Source organism: Phaethon lepturus, unplaced genomic scaffold (genome assembly GCF_000687285.1).
Source record: "Phaethon lepturus isolate BGI_N335 unplaced genomic scaffold, ASM68728v1 scaffold9813, whole genome shotgun sequence".
In the NCBI taxonomy this organism is placed as follows: Eukaryota; Metazoa; Chordata; class Aves; order Phaethontiformes; family Phaethontidae; genus Phaethon; species Phaethon lepturus.
Window position 1 is genome coordinate 26,042 of NW_010529718.1, and position 19,500 is coordinate 45,541.

General features: G+C 37.5%; 1 protein-coding gene across 1 annotated transcript in view; it reads left to right on the plus strand.

The window, feature by feature from the left end:
* Positions 1–19,500, plus strand: part of KMT2C (lysine (K)-specific methyltransferase 2C) — a 120,116-nt gene that overhangs the window by 23,930 nt on the left and 76,686 nt on the right. The window contains exons 3-9 of the mRNA XM_010284031.1: positions 2,025–2,187; positions 2,870–3,041; positions 4,861–4,975; positions 5,788–5,960; positions 6,708–6,868; positions 9,379–9,486; positions 11,201–11,940. Of these exons, the coding sequence (XP_010282333.1) occupies positions 2,088–2,187; positions 2,870–3,041; positions 4,861–4,975; positions 5,788–5,960; positions 6,708–6,868; positions 9,379–9,486; positions 11,201–11,940 (1,569 nt within the window). The 5' untranslated portion in view covers positions 2,025–2,087. The remainder of the gene's footprint in view (positions 1–2,024; positions 2,188–2,869; positions 3,042–4,860; positions 4,976–5,787; positions 5,961–6,707; positions 6,869–9,378; positions 9,487–11,200; positions 11,941–19,500) is intronic.

A 19,500-nucleotide genomic window follows, 5' to 3' on the forward strand; every position in this document is an offset into this window, starting at 1 on the left:
GTAAATGTTGGGTTCTTGCAGTGCTTGCAGTTCTTTCAAATTTTCCTTTCCCAATTAGATCATTCTCTTAAGGGTTAATTGTGGGATACAACAAAGTCTCTGCTGAATACTTTCTTGAGGGACGTGTTTTGGACCTTAGTTCCTCCCAAGTTCTTGTTCCTAATGTTTCTTACTGAGTAGTATCTTTCAAAAACGTGTGGCCTGTCTGTAAGTATTGACCTGAGCCATCTCAATAGGCTGTAGGAATGTCAAGTACAAAATAGTGCAGTGGGTTGTATGCTGTTTAATGTGCAGCTGCAGCTCATGAAGTTGGAGGGTTTGGGCCACGTTTTCATGAATTCACATCTAAGTTCAGGATTTACCTTGTACAGCATCCTCAGTGAGTGTTTACTGAATGTATAGTTTCCTAAGACAAGTTTCTTGCATGACTTCGGTTTTGTTGGCAGTCCTTAAACTTACTTAGTATTGCTACCTTTTTCACCTGCTTCAGGAACTCCATATAACTGTTTGCCTGTCCTGTCCCCCCTCCTCTCCTCTGCATTCCGGCTAGTAAAGTAACAGAATATATCTTTTCCATACTGTTAGTAGGTGTTAGAGACATGGATAGAGGTGAGATGTCTTGCAGATCAACTAGACTAAGCATCGTGGCAGAGAAACATGGCAGTAGCTATCCTTAGTAACCTGCTTTAATTTCTGTGCCGAAGCGTTTTCTCTTCTTACACTGCAGTTGTGTTAAGTATAAACTAATATTTTTTCTTTCCCTTGTTGGTGAGTTGTGGTACAGGCAGATATTTTGCTGAAGACGTTAATGTCATCTGGTTTTAAGAATGTCAGTGTAGCTGTTAACACTGGCAGCTTTGTGATTTATATTTTTGTATGGGCTGGTTTTGGTGTCTGTGGACTTGTAGTAGCACTATTTCGTGCCTAATTTCATGCCAGGCCTTGAAACATAGAAGAATTATGGTAATAAATACTGTCTGTATTCTAAGAATTAGGCAGATGCAGTATGTAACTTTGCTTTGCTTTGGTATATGTTTATATTTGGATGTTACCTGACACGAGCTAGTAACCAAATATGCCACTGTTAGTATTATATTTTTATTATGAGAAATGAGACTCCCCGAGCTCAGTTACTGCTGTATGTTATGTATGCCTTCCTGTGAGCCACTGACCTGTTTTTTCTTAACTCCGAATCTTACAGTGCTGTGCACCAACCTTAAAAAGTATTGTTGCCTTGGTGAAAAAGTGCAAAAGCATGTTACAGTGCTTCAGGGACTGTGATGAAGCCAAGAAAGAAAAAAAGACTGATTAACTGAATCAGAAAGGTGTGGGTGATATTTTACAAAGCAGACTGATGGAATCTGTTTCCTCTTGACTAGACAATTGGAGGGTTATTGGGTAGTTCTTTCTGAGAAATTATTTCTTTACAAATGTGACTATGGTCTGTAATTTATGCTTATTTATGACTGCTTGAAGTTTGGTGATGATATTTGTGTAACCTTGAAAGGAGAGAGGAGAAGAAAGTGCTAGGTTGTGTGATGCGTTATCCCAGAGAGAATTTTATAATGTCAGTAAAGTTTTTGGTAGAACGTGGTATTTCATTGCCATTTGCATTTCTGATTAGAGTGTCTACAGTTTTACCTTACAACTTAGAGCTATGTGGTTTTTAGTTACAACCTATTGACAGCATAGTGTGGCCTGCCTTTATTACTCAGTAAGTCTCTAAGCCTCTTTACTAAAGGCATAGCTCAAGTTAGATAACGTATAGAAGAAAAATGCTTCTCTGTGACAAGAAGAATCTTGGTCATCAGAGTGCATTTAAAGTGGGTTTTGTTAAACATTTTAAGTTGGAAAGATCTGGGATTGCCACTGAAGGACACAGTCCACTAGTCGTCTCCTCCTCAGTATTCACTCTCTTCTACTGGCCGAGGTGTTTGTCTGTTAAATGAGGCTGGGAAACATAGCTGGCTGAAATGTGACAAGAAAAAATAGTTTTTGAACAATTTGTTATGTTTGTTTTTCAGCGATGTGCATATTGTAAGCACCTTGGAGCCACTATCAAATGCTGTGAAGAGAAATGTACCCAGATGTACCATTACCCCTGTGCTGCTGGAGCAGGCACATTTCAGGATTTCAGTAACTTGTCCCTCCTTTGTCCAGACCATATTGATCAGGCTCCTGAAAGATGTAAGTATGCAGTAATCAAATAACACAAATAGTAACAGGTTTTATGAAAACTGCTCTGTGGTAGGATCATTAAGAGTGCATTTGCTTAGACCTGTTTTCCCAGTTTGTGTACCCAAGAATTCATGTATATTCAGGTATGAGAAAGATGCAGGTTCATACCCTTCTGTTTTTAAAGACTGACAGTGGTGCACAGCAAAGTTTGTTTGTTTGTTTGTTTGTTTTTTAATGACAGAAGATAGAAGGGTTTACTTGCAAGGCTTGTCTTCCGCCACGTTTTAGTTCAAATTGATAGGCTTGCTTACTTGCCCTAACTCAAATTAGAGCAACCATGTTGCAAACACTTCAGCTGAACAATAGGTTTAGCTCTGTTAGGAGCTTTATTTTGTACTTGTTCCAAAGAAGAGTTGGTCCTAAAGCTCTCAGTTTTATCTTGAGGAGAATAAAATTGTTTCTTTTGGTAGGACTTTATTAAGGTTTAAAATTAATGTCCTTTTGTTACAAAATTAGTTGAGTATATCAGAAAAGCAAATGAAAGGACTAGTTATTAAGTATATTAATTAAATTTGAACTTCATAAGAATGATCAAGTAAGAACTACCAAAGAATTTCTTGGCTTCATTGGGTTCATTACATTGTCCATGATTTTGAATGAAATAATAATTGAAAAAATGATTTCTTTGTAGCAAAGGAAGAAGCAAATTGTGCAGTATGCGACAGCCCTGGAGACCTCTTAGATCAACTTTTTTGTACTACCTGTGGCCAGCACTACCATGGGATGTGCCTGGACATACAAGTTACACCTTTAAAAAGAGCAGGTTGGCAGTGTCCTGATTGCAAAGTGTGCCAGAACTGCAAGTAAGTGAGACTTAAAGGACATAGAGGAGGATGGTGTGAGATTTATGTACTCTGATTTTAAAATACCTATTTTATTAACTGTTCTTTTTTCCAAAAAGTGTAGGTTATTTGCCCAGATACATCTGTTATGGTATTACATTAAGTAGCCGAACAAACCTTTATGTCGGGAACTTTATTCTGAAAGAGCTGAGCTGGAACTCTGGTACATTATACCTCCAGAGCTACCATTATCTTGGCAGGTTCTGGAGAGCAGCAAAACCTTCTGACTTTTTCCTCCTTTTAGACAGGAGGATTTTTCTCAAATTTACTAAATTTAATGTAGTATTAATGTAGTGCCTTTACATTCTGAGAACCTGTCCTCTTACTCATCTGATGTTTCTGCATGTACCACATTCTGGGTAGGTCCCCTGCATTAGGCCCTCTCTTCTATTTCATAACGTCTTTCAGAGGCAGTTAATGAGTCATTATGAAAACAAAAACATGCCTTAGTTGAGCAAAGGGAAAAAAATAACATGAGTGACCACGATTGAATTCTTATACCAGGCAAATACTGAGACAACAAAACATAATTGTTGCGATATTATAAGGGTTCACTTAGAAAACTGACTATTTGTACACTTGCTGTCATACAACTAATCTGGTGGGCACTATAGGGTTCTTTGGATTGCTTGTTTTGTTTTGAAGAGCTTACTAGAAAAGAACTAAGAGTTTTGTTCAGCTTTATTCAGATTAGCTGGGACAGTATGAAGGAAAAAAGACACTTTGCCACTGCTTCATGTATCTGATCGGTCAGTGCTTTGCTGTTTCCCAGCAGAACACTCGGTATTTGCTAGCATTCACATTCACGCACTTTAAAGAAGATTGTTCCCTGATCACATACAGCTGATAGCAAATGCCAGCAATGAAGTTATAAAAGCATCCTTAAAAATGTCTTACTAGGTAATTACAGTATTTGTTAACAAACCTTCTTTCTAGTGGAAAAGTAGAAGAAAACGTGATGTTTTCACACATTTACTTTATACAGTATGGCAGTTTTATGCCAGTGCTGAAGAACAGCATTTTAAGCATATCTCCATGCAAAGAGAGAGCATTTACTGTTTTTTAAAATATCAGGCCTCCCAGGAGATGAAGTAGTATCTAGTATGTGTAATGCCATATATTGTGAAGCTTTATCCAGGCAAATCTTGTTGCATACTTATTTATTGAATTAATTTATTTAAACTAATGCAGAACACAATGCATTTAGATATTCCCAAACTATTTGTCTTATTCTCTGCAAATTTATTTTATCACTGAAATTTGTGGTTCAGTTCTGTAAGATACCATTGTAGGAGAATTGAAGTCTGCCCTTTAATGTCTGTTTTGCTCTTACAGTCACATTGGCTGACATTGTTGGAGCTCTGGTAGTCAGATGTGATGGCTTGTTTTCTTTGTTGGAAAAAATAAGTCAGACTGTTTGTAGGAACGAGTACAATTGCATGTTTTTTTCCCAAAGAAATAAGTACATATTTCAGATCTTGAACTTGTTTCAGTAGAGGAAGGCCATTAAATCTGCCTACACGTGTGTAAGTGAAAGTGGGATGATTTCTAGAAATCAGGATGGTTGCACAGGGTCAGCACTTGTTAAAGTAAGCATAGTGGTTTTAATTCATACTTAAATATGAACTTGAGGGTATTGTCTTTGGAGGTATTTGTAAGTGCTGTTCTTATATTTTCATCTGCTCAGCTATGTGTCTTCCTGTTTAGACTTTTCATTAAATAGATTTTTTTGTTACGGCTTGTTTAAATAATTTTTTTAACCACTTGTTACTTTCCTTAGACATTCTGGGGAAGATAACAAGATGCTGGTGTGCGATACATGCGACAAAGGCTACCATACTTTCTGTCTACAACCAGTTATGGATGCTGTACCAACAAATGGTTGGAAATGTAAAGTAAGTTGAAAGGTTTCAGAATAAATCCTTGTAATTATAGGGGCCCAAATTTTGTTACCCATGTTACGCTGTTCTAGGTATGTTGCAGAGTGCTGTTGCTATGTAACATAACTTGTAGTTTCTGAAGGAATCTCATACATATTTAATTATGTGGCTTTACAGCTGCTCTGTGAGGGTAGCTGTCAATGTAGCTGCAGTGGCCTATGTAGAACAGTAAATCAACCTCCATAGGGGAAAAGAAAAGTAGGATCCAGGTGGAGTGGATAACCTTCACTTAATGACAGCTGCTCTCATGATTTAGTGTAAACTAAAACCTGTGCAGTGGTATATGTAATCTATACTTAAAGGCCCTTTACATTCAGCTACTTATGGCTTAGCAGAACAGCAGTTCTCCAGCTCAAGGGTTCCTTTGCATTTCAGCAGAACAGGATGAAGTTCTAACTTTATCAGTATCTCTGTGAGTAAATGTAAGTAGTAACAAAAATACGATTCCAGCATAACAAGGGAAGTCCCTGTACGTGAGATGTATGTAATTTCATAGCCGGTTTGTGGCAGTCATAAGATGACTGAGATTAGGAATGAAAAAGTTTGGTCTCGTAAGAAATACTCCTTTCAAGTCAGGGAGTAGCGCAAAGAAACTGTTCTTGCTGTTGCAGAGGCTCTTCGTGCTCTACTGTCAGATCCTGGATAATTCATTAGTGTTACGAAGGATAGAAACTTACTTTAATTCAAAACAGGAAAATGTCAGTTAATGGCAGTTCTATCACATTGTGAAATATCATAATTAACAACTAAATTCTTGTGATCTCTAGAACTGTAGAGTATGTGCTGAGTGTGGCACACGAACAAGTTGTCAGTGGCACCATAATTGTTTGGTATGTGACAGTTGTTACCAACAGCAAGACAACTTATCTTGTCCTTTCTGTGAAAAACTGTGCCTCCAAGACTTCCAGAAAGATATGTTGCATTGTCACATGTGCAAAAGGTAAGAATCCTAATTTTTGTTAAATGGTACTAAAATGCCTAAAACTTATGGTGAGCTGTATGACATTGATGCGTTTCTGTGAAGGGTGTAGACTGTGTTTCATGTACAATGCTATAGTATCTTTTTGTGCAACATCTTGATCCTTCATCCCTGGACAATATTAGGTAGTCTTATTTTACTCTTAGCAAATAAGTATTAACTGGCAGTTACCTGAGGTGTACAGAGAAATATGTGCTGCTGATGATTCTTATATTGCATATTTTGTGAGTAAGCAGACTGGAAGAGTCATTGTCCTAACTTTTAAAGACTGTTGTATAAACAGGGTTGTTTGCAATGGTCTATTTTTGTTAAATTTCAAGTAGGTGTTCTCTATTTAATTTTATGTGTTTTGCTATGCCAGTAATTAAAAAGAAAAAGCACTATTGGGAACCCTTTACGAACATAGACTGTGTTTCATATTCAACGCTGTTGTATCTTGCTGTGCAACGTCTTGATACTGCTGTACATGTTGTGGTGTCCAGTTGGCTTTAGTGACAGTTTAGGTCTTCATGTTTACATTTGTTCACTGCTTGACAATACTGATGTATCATGCTTATTTCTCTAAAATTCTCCGTAATAAAGCATTGGTTGCAATTTTTTTATTTCTCCATAGGAATGGAAAATAGTGCTATTTTAAAACTTATTTTTACTAGGATACTTTATATTTTTATTATTATAATTATAGTCACACTAAATTAATCTCCCCAGGTGGATTCACATAGAGTGTGACAGATCTCCAGGTAGTGAATTGGAGTCTCAGTTGAAAGACTACATCTGCACTCTTTGTAAACAAGGAGAAGGGGATCAGACTCAGTCATGTGATGTAATGGACACTTCTGAACTCATTCCTGAACCTGACAGTATAACAGGTAATCAAACGTGATCTTAATATTTCCAAAATGCTAACATCAAATACAAATATCTGCAGCTGTCTCACAAAGTCTTTTGTGAACCAGCCACTCATATACTACTCTCGGGAGTTCATCTATTCCTTTATTTAGCAGCAGCTTCTCAAGCTGTCCATGGGTGAGCTGTCTTCTCAATGTGCTATCTGGCTTCAGGATCCTGTATTAGAGACATGGGCAAGTAAGCACCTTAGTTGTGGCCCTCAACCTTCCAGCTCCAGCTTCCCAGCCTGTAGCTGTTGATTTTTAATTTAATTTAATTTAGCTGTCTCTGATTTTTTTATGGATGTGGTATAATTCACAAATGTATTCATTTGGCAGCCTAACTGTCAATTGTCATTTTTGGTGCCTCAATATGGGAAGGACATCAAACTATTAAGAGTGTGTCCAGAGGATGGTGAGCAAGATGGTGAAAGGCCTCAAGGGCAAGAGTTCTGAGGAGCAGCTGAAGTCACTTGGTTTGTTCAGCTTGGAAAAGACAAGGCTGAGGGGTGCCATTATTGCAGTCTCCAACTCCTTCAAGGGGGGCAGCAGAAGGGGAGGTGCTGATCTCCTCTCTCTGGTGACCAGTGGTAGGACTCAAGGAAATGGACTGAGCAGACTGGACATGAGGAAAAGGTTCTTCACTGAGAGAGGGTGGTTGGTCACTGGAACCAAGCCTGTCAGAGTTCAAGGAGCATCAGGATGACGCTTTTAGTCGTATGGTTTAGTTTTAGGTAGTCCTGTGAGGAGGGAGTTGGACTCGATGATCCTTATGGGTCCCTTCCAACTTGAGATACTCTATGATTCTGTGAACTGCACTACTACTGCCATGTGCATTTCTGATGCCCAAACAGCAATGCTTGTGCATTGATCTTTTGCTAGAAGAAATAGACAGCTCAATTGCATAAGTATCTCTGTTCTCAAAAGCCTGGTCATTTTTGACTGGAAAGGGGAAGTCCTGGACTACTACAGAAGTCTTAATTTTTTTGTGTTCAAACTGATGTTTTGTGTAAACAAGTCATTCTCTTTGGTGTTAGCCTGTACACGTAAGTGCTTACCTTTCATGAGCAGTAAAGAAATTATATAAAGAAAAAGACAATCTTGGAGGAAGGGCAGTGACAGTAGTTAAATGTATGTAAATGAGCAGAAAAACTCTGCCAGTGAACATGCACACTGAGTTAGGAAAAAGGGATGACTTCAACCTTTGAAGATCACTTCTATTCTGAAAGATTAGTAGAGGCTGTTGGGACTCCCAGGGAGTGTATTTAGACATTTAGGAAGATGTCCAAGTAATACCCAAAACTTACACTGGAAAAACTCCCAATCTTCTGCTGAAAACCCTTTTGAATAAGTAACAGGTTTATTTGAAAGGCTAAGGTTTTAAGTATGTCATGGCAAAGTAATACTTCTGTTAGGATTTCTAGGTAGTAGAAGCATTGACAGCATACTTTTCTCCCCAGGGAGGAACAGGACTGTCGTCTCAACTACTAGGAGAAATCTGGAGCTATTACATCAGTACAGTCATGAAGTGTTTTATACCCGGGAGAGCACTTTTGTACATTAAAATCCGATTTGGAGCCAATCTAAATTATCATTTCCTCAATGTTAAAATATCACTTCAAAGTTGGCAGAGTCTGAGAGCAGTTTTTAGGTGCTAGAAGTAGCATCACCTAATAGTTCCTGGCTTTTTGAACTTCAAAGAGGCTTTCCTGAACAGAAAGATATATTCATTTGACTTCTTTTGTACTAACATCCACGAAGGATCAGTTCCTTTTGAGTTAATACTAACTATATACTTTGTTTTTCCTGCTTCTACTTTGTCTAGTGTATTTTAATGGATTTCCTTAACTGAAAAAGCGTTTATGCAAGGAAAAAAATATTTCCTGTTTCTGTGGTCTATAACAATACTGTCAGCCAAAGAAGTGCTCAGTTACGCCTTTTCAATGCAAGTTCCTTTATTTAATATGAGGAACTCGTATATCCTAGTTCTAAAGTGGTAAAATTTAGTTTTCAAGTTGTTAGGTAAGTTGAAAATCAGTGTTCCAAGTGTTGATAGTAGATGGAACCTCACATATATATGCCATAAGCCATTGTTATATTTGTATAAAAATTTGAAGCCTTCATGCTACAAGTTCTGTTGAATTTAGCAGACTGAAATTTCAGAAAAGACTTTCTTGTATTGCTCAGGTAATGCAAAAATCTGTGACTGTGTGTAAATTAAATTTTCACAATTAGGTGTATATAACTGCTTCACAGACATTTTTCATTGCCTAAAAGGTATAAAGCAGCTTTAGCGTTAATGGGAAAAAGGCTTTTAATCTTTAAGGAGTACGATATAGTCTCCCTAACCTTCTCATTGACCTGATTTGTCCTAATTCCTGTCATACTGTTAAATATCATTCTCTTTAGCTAAAAGGTCAGTGACTGCAACTACTGATGCCAAAAGAATAAACATCATATCAATTTTGATAACTTCTTTGCCTCTTCTTAAGCTTGTACAAATGAAATGGAAAGTGGTGGAGAGGATGTGACATTTCAGGAACAACCTGTTACTGGTGATGGCCCTGGTCAAGAATCAGCTGTTGGATGTGTCACAGACGGTAAGAAAGAGTTTTGCAGTCTGAGAAAATGCCAGTACAGAAACCTTCAGAATCCTCTTCTATTCAGAAAGTTTTGTGGTACTTCATAAATTTCAGAGGAAGAAGTGCCTGGAAAGCAGTAGGACACAAATTGCATCAGTTCTGAACTCTCAAGTAAGAGTATGAACTTTTTTGATGAAGAAGTATTCTATTGAAGGCAAAATAGTCTTCAGAATATTTGTGTAGGAGAAAGTTGTTTTACTTTTTTGTGGGACTGGTTTTCTCCAAAAGCTGGAAATACAGCTAAATGCTTTTGTACACTGGAGGTTTATAGTAAAAAACACTATTTCTTGCTACTCAAATACAGTCGCTGACACTTTGTCTTCAAGTCTTTTTTGTTTGTAGCTGCAAATAACTGGATTGGATTAATTTCCTTTGGTGTGTTTCGGGGCACACTGTAGAACTTCTTTCCAGTTTATGTGCTTTGTGGTTGTAACTCCATAAGTATCTATGGTTAAGAATTTCTTCTTCTATTTTTTCTCTTTGTAAATAAAAGATAAGTTGTTTAATAAACAAATGTACTTATCCAGACCAGGGTGCTGCAGTATCTGATCATTTGTGTTCTGGGAATAAATATATCATATCAATCACACGTGAAGTGCCAGCCAAAGAAAATAATACAAATCAAACAGTTTCTGGGTCAAGTCCTCTAAATGTGTTAGTGACTGGTATCAGTGGCAAAGAACTTTACAGTATGTCCCGTCCACTCGCAGACAATGTTGGAGGATGGTTGCTATAAGGGGAAACAAGAAACCTGCATTTAAAGCCAAAGCCAAATAAAAAAAAAAAAATCTTGCAGGTTAGCTGTGATCACTCTGTTGTGGTTCACAGCCTGTAGTATAAGGGCCATGATTTAAAACTATCAGCAAAGACACATTCATAATAAAAGGCTGGGCTTTGAAGTGTAGTGGCTGAGGAGGTTGTAGCAGTGTGAATTTAAGAAGAGTGCAAGTGTAGTAAAAAGTAAGGGGCCTGTAAGAGAATCAGGGTCCGTCAAAAGAAGACATGAGAAGCTGAGTTCAGAGCAAAGAATGTGATTCTTCATGGAATTGATAAAAGACTCTGGAACTCCTTGATGAAGGAAGTTGTGGATGAAAGGTGCTTGATTTGTTTCAAGGCTAGACAGATATCCATGAGACATTAGTAAATTAAAAAACAGAATCAACTGTTTTCATTTCAGATGATTTCCTAAGTCTGAAAGAGTGCTAGGAGAGAAATGTTTTTTATTTGTACTTTTCCTGTTCTCAGCTGTTTGCTCTGTGGAAGTGTTGGGACAGTTGCTTAAAATACATTAATTTATGCTAGCATATATCTTCAATATGCAGAAATTAAGAAGAAGAAGCTACTTGTAGCTGCCTACCTGATACGTCTTTTCAGATTCCTGAAAAATTAATCTTGGGCCTACTTTCTTTTTTTCTGTGATTTACTCAGCTTCTTTCCAGGGAAGAAAAATAACAATCGAACAGTGGGAGTATATACTAAAAATGTAGACTACTATAAACATAGGTATAAAGAAAGATATTTATGAAGTATACTTTAAGCTACGTATTAAATTCATTTAAGTGAAGTGATACGTACTTGGTGTACTTGATGTGTACCAAGTATACTTGTTGACCAGTACACCTGTGTTAAGTTTCTCTTTTTTGCACTGAGCCTTTAATATGGTTGTACTTAGTTACAGGCATATCACCAGAAGAAAAGACCACAGAACTGGAAACAGAAGTCTCTGTTGAAATGAATTCAGCTGAAATGGAGATGTCTCCTAAAAAGACACCAGTATCTGGTGACAGTCAGACTGAGAAAATGATGGAAGTGATGGAAGGTGTTCAAGCTGTAATACAGCAGGAGTTGGACAAACAAGTGGAAGAGACACAGCTACCACAAGGTAGTGCGGAGGTATCAGAAATATCCACAGTAGACTCTCGGTCTCTGTCTTCAGTACCTGAGACCATAACTGTGACGCCAGAAATACAGGAGACTGAAGGTAAAGGAGATATTTGTATCCCTGTAGAACAACAACTGGAAATAATAAAAGTGCAAAAAGATGTGGAAAAAGGAGAAACCCATGAAAAGTCAGAAACACCGGCTCTTCTAGAAGTAGAAACTACTTCTGCAAATGAAGGTGTTGCAAATAGTTCACCAGTTGGAGACAAACCCATAAAATCACCAGCTGAGACTTACCCCTCGCTTCCCCCATCAGTTAATATAAACAAGACAAATGTGTCTTCCTCACCAGATGTTTCATTAGACTTACACTCTGCACGAGAGGCACAGCAGAGTCAGCCCCCAGCATTGCCTTCCGCTGCTGGAAGTGCTCTCCCAACGACTTACATATCGGTCACTCCAAAAATTGGCATGGGAAAGCCAGCCATCACCAAACGCAAGTTTTCTCCTGGAAGACCCAGGTCAAGACAGGTAAGCATGTAGAATATTTCATTATACATTTATGAGGCACATAGTTTAAATTTCATTATAGTGCATTAAATTCACCTATTTTTTAGGACGTAGTATGCATTTATTCTTCTAAGTGAATGTGTAGTTTATTTTTTTCCTGAAAGTAATTTCTTGTTAAATAATTGAGATCACATATCATAAAGGTTCTCTAGTGAGAATTTAAAGTTTCTTTCAGCTCATGCCTAGAGCAAAATAAAAGAAAATTTGTTATATTTTTAATACATATGCTACAACTGCAGATGTACATAATGCTGTGCCTTTTAACTTATCTCTTAATCTTTTTCATATATGTATTTATTTTGACTAGTACTTTTAAAGTGTGTTAACATTTCTGAAACTGGCTTTTTAGAAAAACTACAACAACTCCCCTTTCCGTCATGCTGCCTGGTATTATCTTAATATTTTTAATGGTGTTGCAAATAATGTGATGGTTTTGCTACATTAGCAAATACCATGTAAGAACTGTCTGGTACAAGTCATTGAGGATTGGCTAGGTTTATATTTGATAAGTGAAAAGAATCCGTAAGTCTGTCACCTTCTGCAACATCTTGCTGTCTATTCAAGTCATGCAGTTGTGGGGATAATAGTTCATCAATCTGTAGGATTTATTTTTTGTTTGCAAAATTCTACACAAAAAGTATGTGAGGATGACAAAATAGAGTTTCATTTCTGTTCTCGTCACAATTTATTTTGAGTCTTTGGGACTTGTAGGTTGATGGTTTCATGCTTTTCTGAACTTCGTGTTAAAAAACCTTATTATATATTGCACAGTTCTTTCAATTTTTACGTGTTACCTCAGGGTTCAAAATTCTTGGTTCTTAACAAAAGGTCTGAGATAGAGTTCCAAAAGGACTAAAAGTACGTGAAAAAGACAACAAGCACAAGAAATTAAATTTGGAAGGTTTTAGAGTATCTCTGGGGTTTTTTTAATCCTCATACACAAGCATGTGTAAAAATCTTTTTCCTTAATGCTCTGCACTGTCTTAAAAATTAAATTTGTTTCAGCTTATGCAAATTGAAGAGGGGTGCGTTCTTAGGCAGTCTAAAATGAATTCAGGTTTTCTATTGGGGTAGTTTATTTGTCTTCTTTCATGTTTCAATAAGCGTTGTATTTATTTTGCTGTGCAACTTGCCCCTGCTCTGCATGAGAACCAGCATCATGATACTGGTAATAAAATTAGTTAACCACCAGAGAACTCACTGAGGAAAACATGAAGACTGACCCCAACTGTAAATGCCAGTAGCAGAATAGATACGCATCTTAAAAAAACAACAAAAAAACCCCAGTTGTAAGAGTAGCAATTTGTATATTGTAGGTACAGTAGAGTATAGACATTAACCTCTTAATATGTGGTGTGAGTAATGAAAATAAAACTGACATGAATTACGGTTTATGTCAGGTGTGACACAAAATCCTAGCTGTGATGCTAAATCAGTATAATCTGTTGAACAGTTTGCAAACTATATTTAAAAATAAAAACGTATTCTGCAGTACCTGTTGTAGAACTGGACAAATTACTTGTAAAATGCATGATCTGTCCTGTAGAACTATGTTGGAAGTCTGTGAAGGTTTCTTTTGTTTCCATTATCTCCGTCTTGTGCTTTAAACACCTATTAAGATAGAACTTTTGTGAAGCAAATAGCAATTTTCTGGTAAGAAAAGATGGGCATGCTTTGTTTTAAGTCCCAGTATCCTTTCTTGCTTTCCATTGATTATTCAGTTAGCACAGATGAGCACCTCGTGGAAGTCAGTGAAAAATTGTCTTGAGTAACGAACGAAAAAAAAAGATGTATCCAAGACCGTATGGATACCTGATTCGTGAAAAATAGACACTGTTTTCCTCACCTTCCACCAGTAATCTAAATTCAGCTTAACTAGCTGGTAGGGGTTTGGGCTTGGGGATCCTTTTCAGACTTTACATCAATCAATTTTTACTTTTGTGCATCTGATTTTCCATGTTGGACATGAAGGATACAAGTCTCATACCTGTAGATAATACGTATTTTGAAAAAAAGAAAAAAGCTTGTATACAGTAGATGATTTCTAAAACCAGCTTTATTATTAGGACCTTACTTCTATTTCCATTGAGTTTAGAAATTCTGTGTTTATTTTGCTGTAGTTAGATTTTTCTAGGTCACTGCACAGTAAGGTATATATTGTATTTACAGAAATATGTGTATGCTTTAAACAGTGACAAAATTCTCTCTGGTGCTGTAAGTTTGCCATGTTAACTTCCTACTTTGGGCCTTTGCTGAGGGACTGAAACCCGTCAAATGACGATCTGTTGAGTATAAATAAGCGATTTAGAAATGTCCAGTTACAGGTAGGTGCTTTCCTTTTAAGCAAGATGTAATTGGACAAATCCATGATAGATAAAGCACGTGTTTAAATGTTTTAGCCTTTTTATTGCGCACAGAAATTGGTTTAGGTTTTATAAAATTATTAGTTTTGCTGTAAACGTTCATTTTTTTAAAGAATTGTGTACTTTTCCAAATCAAGAGAAGCTTCTAAATATATTTGATTGTCAAAGAACACTTTGTGTTTTTATCTAATTCTGCTCAATTTACAACATCTTAAAAAGCGCACTTTACATACAGTGATTTTTTAGTTAATATTTGTTGTAGTTCTCAAGAGAAAAAATGCTACATTTTCCTGATATTTGTGCCAGCAGCCCTATATTGCTCTTTCTTCCGTCAGTGCTCTCCAGGCGCGTACGTGCGCCGGCGTCTGGTTTGGTTTCCTGTTACGTGGCGGTTCTTTGGGCCCTATATATGGCTTTCTTTATAAGCAGCTCATTATGTATGATTTTAGAAACCGATTCACAAATTGGCAAAGGAAAGAATCAGCCTTATAGCTGTAACTGTACTCTCCCTTCCGAGGCTCGCTCTTGCTTCTGTCAGTGCTCTCCAGGCGCGTACGTGCGCCGGCGTCTGGTTTGGTTTCCTGTTACGTGGCGGTTCTTTGGGGCAGGTTTGAAGGCAAGTAAGCAGGTATAAAACCAAAGAATTTTGATTCTTTGTGTCATAGTCTACAGACACTTCAAAATGAATGTTTTCTCCCAATTCTGGCTTAGGGAGAGCATCGTATTGGGCAGGCGCTGGCAGCTGAGAAAAGTCCTGCTTTTTGCCATTCTCTCTTGTTTTCCATGCCAAGTGTGGCCCAACACTGAAGAAGTCATATAAACTTAATTTAAAACATTTTATCCTAACACAGTGTTTCAGTGCTTGTTTATCCAAAGATGATCACGTTTACCCAAAACAAATAAGAAGTGGGAAGAACAGTTCTGGAGGAAAAAGTGCTTCTATGAAGTTACAGGTGTAGCAGTTCAGAATACACCAGGTCACGTGTGGTTCTTCTCTGGGTGTCACTAAGGAGGAATTTTGCCTTCTCAAAAGCACGTGTATTTTATGGCTCTGAGGTCTGCCTCTTTCTGTTTAGCGTCTGGTTTGGTTTCCTGTTACGTGGCGGTTCTTTGGGGCAGGTTTGAAGGCAAGTAAGCAGGTATAAAACAAGGAATTAAGACCTTTTGATTCTTTGTGTCATAGTCTACAGACACTTCAAAATGAATGTTTTCTCCCAATTCTGGCTTAGGGAGAGCATCGTATTGGGCAGGCGCTGGCAGCTGAGAAAAGTCCTGCTTTTTGCCATTCTCTCTTGTTTTCCATGCCAAGTGTGGCCCAACACTGAAGAAGTCATATAAACTTAATTTAAAACATTTTATCCTAACACAGTGTTTCAGTGCTTGTTTATCCAAAGATGATCACATTTACCCAAAACAAATAAGAAGTGGGAAGAACAGTTCTGGAGGAAAAAGTGCTTCTATGAAGTTACAGGTGTAGCAGTTCAGAATACACCAGGTCACGTGTGGTTCTTCTCTGGGTGTCACTAAGGAGGAATTTTGCCTTCTCAAAAGCACGTGTATTTTATGGCTCTGAGGTCTGCCTCTTTCTGTTTAAAAAGTAACACATAGAGCTGTTCTGTTGCTTTGTGTCAGGATGTAGGTTATGCGATACGAATGTTACCTTGCAGCTGGGCGAGTTTTTAGCAACATGTCTTAGAGAGCAGTGAAATAGGAGAGAAAAGTTACGCAAAGTAGGATTGGGTTGTTTTTATTGATTAAAGTGGTTGTGGCTCCTCTACTTGGTGGTGCTAACATTGGCTCCACGGCTGCTTGCTTTTGTTGCACAAAGGAACCGTCATTGCAGAACTAGTTGTTTGGCCAGGACTGCACAGGTTTAAAATACATATGTCATGAAGAGGCTGATGACTCCATGGACCCTAAAGACAAGCCAGCATTAGCCAGTTTCCACAGACGGCAATATTCTCCACTTTCTCCAAGAACATTTAAATCTTTTAATATGTAGTTTACCTTGTTGGAATGTCCTGTTGCTGTTTAAACATAAAAAATAATTTAAAAAAACCCAAACATTGCAGTGGGTTTATGGAACTTCGTAGGAAGAAGAACATGAAAAAAAATTCTCTGGATCTTGAATATATTGCTCCTCAATTTTACAAGACATAGGCTTTACTGGAGTCAAGGCAATCCATGTAAAGGAATAGTTTCTGATCTGGATTTGTTTTCATTAAATTTAATGTATTGTGCTGGGCAGTAGGATGAATCAGCCCTTTCTTCAAAATCTATTAGTACAATTGCTAATAAAATATATATGAATGATTATTCAGTTTTGCTGTTGAATACAAAGTTACGCATAGTCTGAGGTGATTTCCTGCACTGGATCTTAGTAGTTTTCATTTGTAATAGGCTTTAGTGATGCGTCTGCAACATGACTGCGTCACTCCTATTTTTAAAGGACTAAAAACCATCTCACAAACTGTGAAGACAATATTCTGCTTAAAAAGTCTTCATGAGTCCCTTCCAGGGCTGCACTACCAGTGGTGGTGTCACCACCCCTCTCCCCGCTAGCATTTTTGCGGGCATCACTAATTTGGTTAGAAGCAGCAGGAGGAAATCCATCTTCTAAACAAAAGAGGAGCTGTGTGTAAATCAGTATGTAGGTACAGTTATGCTGATGAGAACTGCTTTTGCTGATACAAGCTTATTCTGCTTTGGAGAAAGTGTTTTTTCTGCGGCAGGATAAGAACTCCTATCAGGAAGGTGCACTTCTAACTGTTCATTAGGGTGCTGTATTAGCTATACCTGCAGCTACAGGTAAGCTTTATATCTGCATCCAGCCCAGTGAGAGGACCCTCTGTCTGTCAGGCTTTGCGTCTCACCAGCTTCCCATGGGTTTTGGTCCATGGGCTGTCTCTTCTCTGTTTCTGTTCTCCTGTCCCGTAATGGAGCCAAACTGGTTTCACATACATCCAGAATGCAGTTGTTCATCAGAGATACTCACTAGTAGCTGCCAGCGTGATGAAGTTTTCACAGTGCTGTCAGAGTTGTGTCTGTACAGTGTCTTCTCTGTGGAATATGCAGATTCTCCACCGTTGCTACAAACTGAAAATTAAGGCTGGGGGCAGGACCTTTCTTTGACCTTTTTCATATTTCTGTTTTCTGAAGTAGTAGGCTTGAAAGAAATTACCATGTAAGTTTATTAATGACTAATCTGACGTATATCTAGTTTGAAATAAATCTTCAAAATGAAAATGGGTGGTTTTTTCAGTAGATGTATACTTTAAATGTATTGGGTATATTCTGTGTATCTGAACTGAACAAATTAGAAGCTGTTATTTTTGCAACAGCACTGAAAAGCATAATACAAAGTCGGTAAGTGGAGAGTGTTATAGCATGTGCAGCATTGTGAGACTGGTAGGTAAAGAGCTGAGAATGGTCTGTAGAATAGTGCCAAATAGAAAATAATAAACTTCTGCTTTTATGTTACTGTAAGTATTATTTTAGAATGCGTTCCATGGAAAATACTACAATTAGTGGCATTTAATTTTCATCATGAAGGTATCGGTGATCACTGTTACATGGCTCGCTGCACATTTCTAGGTGTTTTAAGAAATTTTCTTTGATGACACTGAAAAATGCAAAGCACTGTGATGGGTTCGGATGTATGTTCCGTCTTAAGTATTACGGCTTTTTGGTGTCTTCAGTTACGCGGTACCACTAAGTATGTTGTTGCGGTGGTAGACGTTGAAAAGAAAGATCAAAAAGGGTCTTTTTCAAGGATTAGTTTTTGTTACAGTTTTTATATTTCTTTTTATGATGGGAGCTATATTTTGAACAGCTTAAATTCTGTTCACAACCCTAAAATTACATTAAATATTAAAATGCAAATCCAAGTTTGTGCCTTTGCGATTGCAGTAGATTTCATAAAGCGTTAAGCAGCTAAACGCAGTCGGTGGTAATTTAGTGAGATCTCCTGACCTGTGCTGACACTGGGTTTCCTTTTGTTATAATTTACTTGCAGCTGTGTTGTTCAATTCTGAAGACTCAAGAATATGATGGAGAATTAGAACTTCCTGTTTCTGTCACAGTACATAATTATTGCCGTGGTTCTGATGTAAATGAACTGAATAGAACTTTCTCTTCAGTGTTATGTGGTAATAGGCATTAATTAAAAGCCAAAATATAATTAATGCATCTCTTTGATGTAATTCATTTGTTCATACTATTGTGGAAGTGTGTATTTTTAATTAGGTTTATCTGATGAAGAATTCAAATTTTTCTGATCTACAATAAAACTTGGATTAAATTTCCAATTTAATTCTTAACAATAAGGTTTATGAATCATATACAATTCATTTGTTTTGCAGGACTGAATATTTCATATTCAGGTTTTATATTCTATTAGCTTATTAATATTCTTAATTTACTTAATCACTAGAGAAGCATATCTTCTTAAAAGGAAAATAATTTTGTACATCCCAAATAAGGGTAGGTAGTTTTAGTTGTTGATAAGTATTTTCAGCGTGTTTGAGGTCTTGAATTTCGACCCTTAGCTAGTATGTGGCCTCCCATGTAAATTGATACGGAGATTGTTTCTACAATACACAGATTTTCTTTAGGTTGCTGTACAGATTTTCTCTGAGTTGCCATATTACCAAGAACAGTTACTTACTATGCATTATGAATTTTAGAAATACAGGGAAACTGTAACTAAAATTCATGAAAGTTTTAACTTTATCTTGCTAAAATGGAATGTTCTTTGATATTAAAAATATAGCTAGCATAGTAAAGTTAAATTTCCCGTTACCACAAACCTGCTGATGTAGTTGCTAAATAGTGTGGCATTGTTAGTAAAAACAGAGATTTCGACAGAGAACTGATTAATAAACTACAGTGCTCTTGAGATAATGTTAAAGTCAGACTTCAGTCTTGCCATTTCTGCCTGGTGGAAGTTGCTGCAGGCTCGAGGGTTCACCCAGCTGCAGATATCTGCGGTGTTAAGGATCTGCTGTAGTCACCTTGAGGTTCCCGTTGGAGTCGCTGGAGAGAAGCAGGGACGTGCAGGGTGAGACTAATCTGACGCCTTCCATCCCATGCGGAGAGTTGCCCTCCCTGCAAGCACCCGTTTCCCTTTGCTGACCACGCAGGGAGCCCAGGGCGGTTC